Source organism: Panthera leo, chromosome B3 (assembly GCF_018350215.1).
Source record: "Panthera leo isolate Ple1 chromosome B3, P.leo_Ple1_pat1.1, whole genome shotgun sequence".
In the NCBI taxonomy this organism is placed as follows: domain Eukaryota; kingdom Metazoa; phylum Chordata; class Mammalia; order Carnivora; family Felidae; genus Panthera; species Panthera leo.
The window spans coordinates 30,753,531-30,765,498 of record NC_056684.1 but is presented as its reverse complement, the minus strand read 5'-3'; the positions used below and the strand labels follow the sequence as shown (position 1 = coordinate 30,765,498).

Genomic DNA, 11,968 nt, shown 5'->3' with positions numbered 1-11,968 from the left:
AAGTTAGCAGGTGGAAAGGCAGAGGGCCTGGCCCACAGAGCGCACAGAGCAAATATTTGTTGACTGATAGTTTTCTGTAGGGCCTCTGGCTGGAGAAGGATCTGGCCACGGAGAGTGGGCTGGGCAGATGAAGCCAGGGATAGAGAGCTGGGGGTCGGGGACAAGACTCAGGTGTCTGGGAAGGAACTGCGTCAGGAGCCTTTTCGCTTGAGGGGCCAGTATGGTGGGTGAGAGTTGGTAGGGAAATGCCAGGACTGGGTCTTGTGAGTGCCAAGGCTGAGCCGGAGAGTGGGGGGGCCCAGGCCCTGGGGCTTTTATGTGGGGTAGGGGGGGCAGGCAGAGGAGGGGGATGGGGTCTGCGACTGCACCCGCTATCCCAGGCTGTGTGCATCCACCTGTGTGGTCACCGAGTGCCTGTCAGCATGTGCGCCTGTGCTTGTGTGTGGGTCCCCATGGTGGCACCCGTGCCCGTAGTCATTCGGCCACACGTGCTTTTCCCCGTGCTCCCCAGCCTGGAAGAGCAACACCTCTCAACCTGAAGCTCAGGCCCAGACTTGCAATTGGGCTTAACTTCTCTCTTTCACTCACATTCCACATCCATCCACGAGCAAAGCCTTGTGAGCTCCTCCAAAGAGACCCCGAATCTGACCTGTGTCACCATCTTACTGGCCAAGCCACCAAGATGCCCGCCTGGATCACTGTGGTAGCACATCACTGTGGTAGCCTCCAAGCTGTTCTGCCTTCTCTACCTTTTTCCATCCTCCTGATGGTCCAGTAGGAGTCAGAGCCATCTCTTAAGACCCTATTCTAAATCAAATCATGTCTGACCCTGCTTTCAACCTCCAGGGCTTCCTGCCATTCTTAAGTAAGCCAGATTCCAGATTGCTACCACAGCCCACAAGGTCCCTTTCTGATGGAACCTTGGACACCTGTCCCTTTGGCCACATAACTCCAGACCTACTGTACTCTTATTCCTCACCTAAGCCCAGAATGCTTACGCCTCAGGACCTTTGCATTTGCTGGTCCCCTCTGTCTGGAATGGTCTTCCTCCCAGATGTTTGTGTGGTTTGAACCTCAGTTAAATTCAAGTCGTTGCTTCAAATGTTACCTCTTTGGAGAAACCATCTCTGACCATCTAATAAAGAGTCTTCCTAGTCCTAGCGCTCTGTCCCCTTGCCCTGCCTTACTGTTCTTTGTTTTACTTATTATCAATTGGCAATTGTATGCATTTGTGTTTCAAGTGTATACAAAAATAGAGAAACTAATATGATGGATCCCCATGTGCCCATACCATAGCCTCAGCAATTACCAACCCTGGGCCAGTATTTTACTCCCCCACATCCCTTGCTTCCAGCAAATGCCAGACATCACAAATTCTCATCTGCAAATAAATACTTCTGTGCAAAGTTAGATTTTAAATATATCTGTTTGTTAGAAGGCAACCTTCGGGGGAGCTGGTGTTTGTCTTGTTCACTGCTGTATCCCCAGTGCCCAGGACGGTGCTCAACTCACAGCAGGTGACTTGGGATGTCTGCAGGGCTATGCCTCAGAACCCCCTTGTGTGGGTTCTGGTTTGCACAGGTCAACCGATGTCAATTGAGTGCGTCTGCACGTGCCTATGTACACTGATGCATGGGGCAGTCCTGTGAATATGTGTGTGCGTGCACATGTGTGTTGCAGCGGCTGGTGGCCAAAAGCATGCTTCCTCCCTGACATCATCTCCACATACCACCCCCTTTGCCCCCCAGGATCCAGGGACTTGCTCTGGGGAGTATTTCCCTCTTTCTCAGCAAGGTATGGCATAAGAAAGGGTGGGAGGGATGCATGCACCAGTCCCTGCTCATTCCTCTGGAGGGCTGGGTTTGAGGCCAGTGTGGCCTGGAGAGCCCCTCATCCTCCTCTGGCTGGTAGGAGGCTGTGCCATCCCAGGCAGTAGAATAGGCAGCCTCCTCCCTCCTGGGCACTGAAGCCCAGCCCAGTTGGGCTGGCATCAGCTGGGCAGGGGTGGGGTAGGTATGTATGAGGGGTGGTGGTATCCCAACCAGGCTGACTCCTGAGGCTCCTAGGGTGACCCCTGGGTAGTTGGGGAACTGAGCTCACTCACCTGGGTGAGAGTTCTGGCCCAGGGGCTCAGCAGTCACCCAACCCTCACCCCGGTTCTGCATCTTAAAGGGTTGGCCCTGGCAGGAGGGCAGTGTGGAAGGACATGCTTCCAGCCCAGTACCAGGTTTACTCAGGGCAGCTACTCCCTATTAGACTGTGAATTGCACAGGAGCTTCTCTCAGCCTGATCCCCAGAGCCCCTGTCTGCCCCAGGGCCAGTCTCCTGTCCCTCTGGCTCTACACCATCTTGCCCTCCCCCTCATCCCTGCCCCCTGCTGTCCCCCACCCACCCCGTCTTGTTTTGCTTTAAGCTTGGCTCTCTCTGTTCTTCAGGGGACAGCCCAGGCTCCCCCCCTTCAGGAAGGCCCTGTGTTCTGGCCCTCCCTGGGCCCACCGGGCCCATCCTCCCTCCAGCCCTGCCCTCCTCAACTGCCCTCCTCCACTGGACAGGGAGGTTCAAGTGGGACTCCTCCCTCTTGGGTCCAAGGGGTCAAGCCTCCTCCAACGTCTTCCAGATCAATGGGGTGGGGTGGAGGAAGGGAGGTCAGAGTGGCTTGTACCGAGAACTTGACCCCTTGCTGCACACCTCACTCTCCTTACCAAAGTCCAGCAAAGGAGAATGCCTTGATGTCCCTCTTTTCCAAATGGGGAATGCATTTGGCCTTCCAGGACTGAGCATTTGTTTAGCACTTACTATGTGCCAGGCACTGTTATGGCCGTAATAAATTATAGTAATAACAGTAATGTCAACTTCGAACATTTGTTAAGCTTCTGCAATAGGATAGACCCATATGTTAGGCAATTCAATAATAACCACCATTATAACAGCACTAATAATAATAGTCAATATTTATTGAGCATTTACTATTGTGCCTGGTGCTGTTCTAAGAGCTTTGCCACAACACTGACCCTTTGAAAAGCAGCCTTGGTCAGATGCACTGTTTTGACAGGTTCTAATTCAGGCAGAGGAGTGGAGCCTCTGGCTAACCACACAGGATTCACGGCAGTAGGAACTGGGAAATGGGCAGAAATGAAGACAGGAAGCGGGGCTGAAGGCAGAAAGCAGGTAACAAGCTCTCCCAGGCCTGGCTCTGTACTTTCTAGGGTCAGATATCCCATCCACAGGTGGGTGGACTTCTACAAGTTCATTGGGTAGACACAATCACCATCTCTGCCCTCCCTCCTTCAGTTCATGGGTTCTGTCCCCAGACTGAGGTTTTCAGGCAGCTCATGGGGCAGAGGGGATGAATTTCTGGGGCCTGGAACCTTCTTGGGGTCCAAGAACCCTGCCCAGTTGCCTAGTCCAGGAGCCACACCCACAGGGCAACCTTCCTAGCAGGGCTGACTCAGAAGGAGCCCTTCCGCCCTGACTCACAGCCTTCCAGGAGTGCTCGGGCTTCACCAGCCTCGCCCACCTGTCTGCTTGCTCACCAGGCCTTTAGAAGAGGCTACACCTTCCCCAACAAGACCCAACAGGGTTCCTTCTGCTACTCTCTGGTTCTTGGAGGGCTCTGCGCTGGCCAGCATGTCTGGCATCTCTGACCCACACACTTGCCCTGATGCCTCTTTAGGTGCTAGGAATCCCACTGCTGAAAGATGCATCTTTGGCATCTGGAAGGGTTTCAATCCTCCAGGAGGTATGCTGGGTGATTAAGGTGAGTCACTCCTCTAAGGTTGGGGCCCTGAGACCTCTGACTGAATGCGGGGTCCTCTGGGGGCACCCGTGGCTCGGCTCTGCTCTGTGCCCCTGAAGGTTGGGATCAGGTGAGCCCTGCAGTGGCAGGAGCAGCTGGCACAGGGGCCAGTGGATCCTGGAGGTTCTGATGAGGAGCTGTAGTGACAGGGGAAGGCTGAGTGTAAGGGGGTTCTGGGTTGTGTTCTCCTCCTGTCCCATTCAAACAACTTTGATTCTATCGGTGGCAGGCTCCCACATATGATTTGGTTAAAGTGTTCTGCCCATGGGCTTCTGAGCGGAGAGACGCCAGGTATCTGGTGGGGAGAAGGCCATGGGTGAGCATGGAGGAAGAGAAGTGAGTGCTGAAGGGTCTGGCAGGGACAGATTAAACCAGCGCCTTAGGAATTTAGGGCCTGGGGCCAGGTCCGCCTGGGCCCTGGAAGGGGTCTAGGGGCCAGAGCAAGCAGCTGGGAGCCCAGCCAGCATTCCTGGGGATGAGAGAAGCCAGGGGAACCAGATGGGAAGCCATGAAAGAGGGGTCTGGGTGAGATTGGTGGTCAGAGACCTTTTAGCCTGCGGGAAGAGAGAAACTATATTCTGGTAATAGATATCTACTGAACATCTGCTATATACCTAGCCCTGGGCCAGGCTGGACACTGCTCTGATGGGCACACAGCATTGAACTATATTTACTGCAAGGTGTGGAGGGCCAGGGGCCTCGGCAACCTGGGAGGGGAGGGGAGTTGGCCCTGAAGGCACTCAGCACCAGGGTGGCACACAGCCTGGGGGCCACGGCTAGCATTTGTTCTGGGAGCCAGAAGGGACAGTTAGTGGTCCAGCCCCTCTTGTTCCCCAGCCCTCTGCAGGACAGGACGGGGTACTCTGGGAGGTGCATCCCCTCCTTCTTGATCAGGCCTGGGCAGTAGCCTGGCAGGCAGTTTCTTTCCCCCTCTCCTGCCGGCTGCTGCTGCTGCTCTACTGTGGGGGAGACCCGATGCACTGACTGGGGACCTTGGCTGGACCCTTCCTTTTGTCTCTCCTTCTGTAGGTGGAACCTGGACAGGTGGGGACGGGGGGACTAGCTGGGTTGCAGAAGGCAGGTTGGTAGGGGCTGCTGCACTTTCTGGGACCTGTCTGTGGGAGATAGGGTGGGAGTGGGCTGCTTCCGCAGACCCTCCCCACTGGATCAGACCTGGCTAGCCCGGCCCTCCTCTGCTTCCCTCTTGTCCTGAGTGGAGGCTCCTGGAGCAGGAACCCCCACATCAGAGCCCTATCTGCCCAGATCTGTGGGGCACCTAGGTACTTCAAATGGGTGTGGGGAAGGATGGACAGCTTGAGGTGGAAGACAAAACTCTGGAACTAGATCACGTGGTCTGACCCCTTTCTAGCTCTGTCATTGACTGGCTGTGATCTTGGCCTGGTCTCTGCCTCTTGCAGCTCAGTTTCTCCAATCGAAGTCGAGGGGGATGACTTAAGTCAACGTGTCTTAAACTTTACTGGTTGGTTGTCTAATCACCTGGACCTTGTTAAAATGCAGGGTTTGACTCAGCAGATCTGGGGTGAGGCCTGAGAGTCCTCATTTTTCTTTTTCTTTTTTAAAGATTTTTAGTTTTAAGTACTATGTCCACCCAGCATGGTGGACTCATAACCCCCAGATCAAGAGTTGCATACTCTACAGACTGACCCAGAGTTCACAGTCCTCATTTCTAAGAAACTCTCAGGTGCTTCTGATGCTGCTGGTCCATGGACCCACTTTGGGCAACAAAGGCTTAGACAACCCATCTAGTTTGGGCCTTCAGGACCCAGAGACTGGGTCACTTGATCCCTCTCTGACCTCACAAGGCATCAGAAGGAAGCCTTGGGATTAGCTCTAGGTTTTGGGCTAACAGAGCTGGCAGTGCTCAGGTTGGTGGGGCATGGGGCACCACCAGCTGAGGCCGCATTTGGGTAGACAAGTTCTTTCTTGGTCACTGGTCGATTTAACCAAGGGTTACTTTTGTCTGTAGGGGGTCTTAGGACATCTGCCTTGTGAAGGAACACAGCACAACCCACAAATTATCCTGGTGGCCCTCGGAGGAGCCTGCATCCTTTATGAGCACAGCAGCTATCGGTTAAATGCCGTACCTCGTTACACCGAGATAGGAAATGTAACCAGGAGGTAGTTGGGCATGCTTAGCTTTAGCAGCTGCATGGCTGCCCCTTCCATGGAAAGACCCGACACACTCTAAGGAGAGAAGGAGGCTGATAGAGCAAGGTGCCTTCCCACTCTGGGCTTCCCCTCACCAGCCAGTTGACACGGCTGGGTTAGGGCACACATCGTGGTGTGGTAGTTACTCATTTGCATGTCTGGGGCTCTTCAGGAAGGGGTGGGTGGATTCCTATGTGCATCTCCCACAGCAGTTTTGGCACAAAACGCCCTTGCCAATGCCTGACTAATCCTAGCGGTAACTATACAGAGATGGTGTTAACTACAACGGAGCCTCGGGGAGGATAAGGGCTGTGGAGAGAGGGGTCCAGCAGGTCTGGTTAATGTCCTGGCTCCATCCGTTTGCCAGGGCATCTTCACACGTTATGGCAAGGAATGGGAGACCCAACCAGAGAACTCTGGGGGCTGCCCAGGTACCTCCTTCCCTTTAAGATCCTGAATCTTCAGGGCCCAGAGGAAGATGCCAACACCCCTGGCAGTTCCCATTGGTCAGGAGAGGTGCAGGGCAGGGTCAAGATCCATTTTTCTTGCTTTCTATTGGAGGATGATGGTTCCAGCTCGGTGGGTTCTACAGCTGCCATAGCAACTGTGGGCCAGCTCCTAGCATGAGGGGAGGGGCTCAAAGGGAGCCCCTTCTTTAGCATCTAATAGGCTAGACCATTTAGGGTGGTGGGCAGGACTTCTAAGCTAGGGACCCTAGGAACTGGGCCCTCTGTCAATCCCTACCCTGCTTCCCACACCCCCTCCACCACCACCCCTCCCACTGTGGGTTCACTTCTTGGCTCTGCTGATGTCAGCTTGGGTCTCTGGATGGGCAGGAAATCCTAGCCCTTGGTTCCATATGGCCAGCTCTGGGGACTGTTGGGAGGGCCACAAGTGAGGGGTACTATCTCCAGAGTTTGTGTGTGCGGCTGTATATATTGTGTGGGTGTATGTTATTATGTAGGCAGGTATTTATGTCTGTGTTGTGTATCTGAAGGTCTAAAGGTACACAGCTGTTTGCACAAGTGCAGCGTGTGTGTGTGTGTGTGTGTGTGTGTGTGTGTGTGTGTGTGAAGAGGGTCAGAGGCTCCCAGACTTTCCTAAGCACTTGTACACAGGCTGGCTCCTTAAAGCTAGGCGATAGTGAGTTATTTTGCAAAGTGGATAGCAACCCTTTTAAGTCTTGGGTGCATATCTGAAATCTGCAAGGGATTTGCATAAACTGAGGCCCCACATTTAGATTGGGTTCCAAGTTTGGGATTCCAGTAAAAGACCCGCTCCCAGGTCCTCATGGAGCTGCTTGCACTATGCCCTGGGTGCCAGCCCGCTGTCCAGCACAGGCTTAAAGGAGCTGGAGCAGTGTCAGCTGGTGCCAGCTCACTGGGGGCAGGGCAGGCTGGGCTGAGTGAACAGAGAGGGTGTCGTCAGTCCTCTGGGGGAAATCGGAGATAAGGCCAGATCCTGCCTGGCGGGTCTGTCACCCTTGTCTCAGCTTACACTCCCAGGGAAACTGGGTGGAGACTGGCGCCAGATATTAGGGCCCTGAGGATCTGGCCCTGAGCTCCAGGAAGAGGCAGGGAAGAACGTGGGGTGTGGTGTGGAGACACCCTTGGCAGGGCCCCTGTGTGAGGCTGGCCTGAGGGGTGCTGGAGAGACTAGGTTGTAAAAGGAAGCCAGGCCAGGATTTTGAGCCTCTGGTGTAGAGGGATCTCTATGGGGGTCCCTCTCTATGGGTCCTGGCAACTTCCTTGGGGGCAGACTCTTCAGTGTGGCAAGAAGAGCTGGCTGGGCCTCAGGGTCTGGTCTAATCTAATGCTGCTTTGCTGTGTGTGGCTGGACAATCCCCTAATCCTTTCTGACTCTCAGCCTGTCCTCGATCCTCTGGGGGCCCTTTCAGCAGTGAAATACCAGGATTCCTGGTGTCCTGCCCAAATCTTGTGAGTGAAGGAGGATCTAAGGGGATGTCGAGATGTTAAAGGGGCACTGAGAAGCGTCCCTGCAGGGAGCTGCAGGGGCAGCAGTGGAGAGGAGGGAGTTTCCTCTCTTGCCCTAGTTCCTGGTTCAGATGTTACAGATACGGAGACACAGGGAAGAGGTGACTCTGGTCCCCAGACACTGGTCAGCTGCCAAAGGCTGGCTGGGACTCTCCACCCCAATGTGGCTGTGCTCAGGTCCCCTGCTCCCACCCCGAGAGCTGCTTTTTCTCTGAGGACATCAGCCTACTGCCAGGGCAGTATCACCTGGGACCCAGAATCTGTCCTTTTCACCTGCAACCCTGGGAGACCCTCAAAAGGGAGAGGGGCAGAAGGTGACAGCTCCTTAGCAGCTCATAGAGGGTCTTCTGGAGACCCTGTATCTCAGCTCCATCTCTAACCAGATGACAGCCTCTCGGGACAGCTGGCTTTTCAGAATCCTTGCTGCTTACCCTACCTTCGAGAAGGAGCACCTTGGTCTTCTTGTTGGGGGTGGAGACCAAAAGAAACCTTTCTTGTGAAAATCTCCAGGGAGCCAAGGGAAGGCACCTGTGGCAGGCCCCTCTGTCTCTCCAGCAGTATCAGGTCCCAGCCTTGGGGTCCCTTTCTCCTTTCTCCCCCTTGGTCTCCTCACCTTTGCTCTCTAACCTCTTGAGAGTGGGGAGGGACAAGGCTGTTGAAGCCAAAACTCAGGCAAAGAAATCTATGGCTGGGACACTGAATATATCTCCTGATTTAATTGCTTCCTTCAGCTCCTTGGAGAAGGCCTAGCCTATCTCTACTAAACCAAAGGGCTTTGGTCCCATCCACAAAGACTGGCCCACCTGCCTACACAGGTGGGGACAGAAGAGATCTGAAAGGCCCAAGAGGTGGAAACTTAGGGCTCGAGTAGCTCTGTCTTGCTTGTTTGCTGAGGCCTGGTAGGATGGCCTGCCCCAGGGGAGTGCAAGCTGGTGTGGACAAGGACCCAGTGCATGGTCAGACAAATGACACACAGCTGTCCAGAACCTCCAAAGCACCATTTATCCAGGCCCCATGGACTTGAGTGCCCCCAATGGCTCACCCCCCAGTCCTTGGGGGAGCACAGGCATTACAGTGGCCCCTGGCCTGAGACCCTACATGCTCCTCAGCCCCGCCTGTTCCCGGGCCACAGACCCATACTGCCTACCTAGCCCTCAGCCCATCAAGGCGGGGCCCTGGGAATGAACTGGCCTCAGACCCTCCTCCATCCCACATTCTCAGGGCTCCATTAGTCTGGGCTAGCTCAACACTGTGTTAAATAGCTTCCTTGCAATCCCTCTTAAATAAACCCATTCCCAGAGCAACCTGCCTTACCTTGCACCCTGAATATATTATTCTACTGGCTTATGTCTCCTAGAGAGTGGAGGGTCATTCTCCTCCTGCCCTCTGCTCCAGGGAATACCATCTCCCTAAAAAACCAGGGGAAAAAGTTTTCCCGTCAACCCTGGGGCAGAGACAAAGGGAGCCTTGGCTTGGAGTGGAAAAGCCAGGAATCCCTGTCTATCTTCCCTACCCTCTCTTCTCCTTGACCTCTTAGCAGCCTGGGTCAGATGTGACTTACCCAAGATCACAGACCCAAGATCCAGAGTCCTGATATATCTAGGAGATCACTCTGGTTTTGACAGCCCAGACTAGCTCCAGGGCAGGGGGACTGACTCTAAGCCTGCCTCTGACCTTGGCCCCCTTGCAGTTCTCCAGGCATGGAGAAAGCTGGGGAGATTCCAGCTCTTGACTCTACTTGGTCCTGCACCCCTGGGACTTCCTCCCAGCACCCTCCACCTCAGATGTCCCCAGGTATCTCTGGCTCTGGGGATACTCAGACAGCACCAGGGCATGGGAGCAATGGGGCCGGGGCCTGAGCAAGCCTGTCCCTGGCCTGATCAGCATCTGGGCCCAGGCCAGGCCTCACACCCAGTACTGGCCGTTCTTGAGAGCAGGGTTGGGTGTCCGGCAGAACTGTAGGAGCTCTGGGTCAGGCTGGCCCCCTGGCGGGGGCCCCTGGCTGGGCACTGCGGTGAGTGGGATGGCTTGGCCCGGCTCTACTTTGCGGAAGGTCTCGGTGTCGCTGGCTAGGCCGTTGCGGGGCTTGGCGGTCAGCACCTGGACGTCGTGCTTGCCTGTCTTGTTGCGTTTGCGGAGGTAGAAGAGCAGGGGCAAGATGAGTGCCAGGAGCAGGAGGACCAGGCACACGGGAATGATGACACTGAACATGTTGGCCTCCAGGAAGCCCAGGAAGCCCCTCCTGGCCACGGTGGGCACGGGGCTGGAGGCTAATGGGCCTGGCTCGCCTGTGGGGGTGCTGCTCTCTGGGTTCCTTGCTTCTGTCTGAGCAGCCTCGGGGAGACTGAGCAGGGCCACACTGTAGGGCCGGGCTGCATTGTAAGGCTCAGTGTCAAAGTCCAGTGAGGCCACAGCAGGGGGCACACCCCGTGCCCACAGCTCCAGAGTGAGACTGTCGCCTGCGGGGCCAGGGGACCTACCCTCTGGCCTGCCCACCTCCAGCCCCAGCCTTCCATCCTCAAGATCCCGCTGGGTGAACTGCTCCACAAGCTGGCTGTCCCTGGGCTCCGTTCTGGCCCGGGGCACTCGGACCACGCGGCCATGCCGGGGTCCCGCCAGGAGCCGGAAACGGGGCACACTGCCCGTGCGGTTGGCCAGCTCGCCCGCATCTAGGACGGTGGAGTCCAGGCGCAGGGTGGCACCCTGGGGCCATGGCCCACCCGCCCACACTCGCAGCAGCGCCCTGACGGTGACGTTCACTGTGGCCGACGCGTTGGCACCTCTGGCCAGTGCCAGGACGCTGAAGTGGTCTCGAGAGGAGGAGAAGTTGGTGAAGGCGAAGACCACCTCCCCCTGGTCTACCTGGAGCTGGCTGAAGGCCGTGGCCGGCTGCCCGGCCACCAGGAGCTGCCCGAACCGGGGCCCCCTGGTGAGGCGGTAGGCTGCGTCTGGCTCCTCCCGGTCTGACACCACCTGGAGCTGCTCCCGGCTCAGGGAGGAGCGCCCCAGGGCCTGGGGCACCTCTAGGGGCGCGCGCAGCCACACGTCGATGGCCGCCGGCAAGACGTCCACGGCCAGGGCCACGGGCAGCGGGGGGCTGGCCCCGTCAGACACGCTCAGCTGCACGATGCCGGCCACGCTGCTCCCGTTGGCCACGAAGGCCAGCCGCCCCGCGTCCACGTCGGCCTGCGTGAAGCGGATCACGGGCCCCGGGCCGGCCCCCGCCAGACTCAGGAAGCCGTTGAGGGGGGCCCGCTGCACCTCGTACTCGATCTCCCCGGGGGCCGAGTCTGGGTCCACCACACTCAGCTGGGCCCGGGAGACCGGGGCGCGGGAGCCCCGGGTGAGCCGCAGCGGCACGGAGGCCTGGGGCCGAGGTGGCCGCTCGTTCACGTCCCGCACGGTGATGGCGAAGGCCTCCGAGGTTTGGGGGCCCGAAACGGAAGCCCCCGCCGGCCCCTGGAGGTGGGCGCGGAAGCGGAAGCCATCCTGCTGGGTGCCCCCGCCGCCGTGGGCGTAGACCAGCTGCCCTGCGGCCAGCTCGGACTGCAGGAAGTGGGGCCGCCCGGCATCGAGGGGCTCCCCAGACACCAACAGCTGGCCCCGGGTGGGGAACTGTGTGATTTGGAAGAGTACATCGTGCTCTGGGCGCTGGGGTGATGGAATGGTGGCCAGGAGGTTGGAGGCATCAAGGGCGTCCCTGGTGATCTCCGCCCGCTGGCCTTCAGGGACCCAAAGACCTGGAGGTGGGACATAGGCTGTGAAGGTCCTGTCCACTGAAGAAAGACCTCAGACCCTCAGACCAGGACCCCTGGGGCAAGGTTGTGTCTCTTCCGTCAGACCAGGGACCCCAGGGTGGGGCTCAGGGTACCCCGGAGGATAAGGATCATGTCTCCTCTCTAACCTCAAAGTGTCGCCACCTACCCACTCTCCCTATAACTTTCCAGGTCCTGGGGACTGACATGGGAGCTGCTGACCCTGGCCTTGTGTGCCCTCCTCTCTCGGCCCT

The 11,968-nt window shown here is 57.1% G+C and overlaps 1 protein-coding gene across 13 annotated transcripts in view; it reads right to left on the bottom strand.

Annotated features, from left to right (window-relative positions):
* Positions 1-8,910: 8,910 nt before the first annotated feature.
* Positions 8,911-11,968, bottom strand: part of CSPG4 (chondroitin sulfate proteoglycan 4) — a 40,137-nt gene continuing 37,079 nt past the window's right edge. For all 13 annotated transcript variants that reach the window (XM_042941347.1, XM_042941350.1, XM_042941348.1 and 10 more), the window contains one exon: positions 8,911-11,699. In XM_042941347.1, the coding sequence (XP_042797281.1) occupies positions 9,865-11,699 (1,835 nt within the window). In that variant the 3' untranslated portion in view covers positions 8,911-9,864. The remainder of the gene's footprint in view (positions 11,700-11,968) is intronic.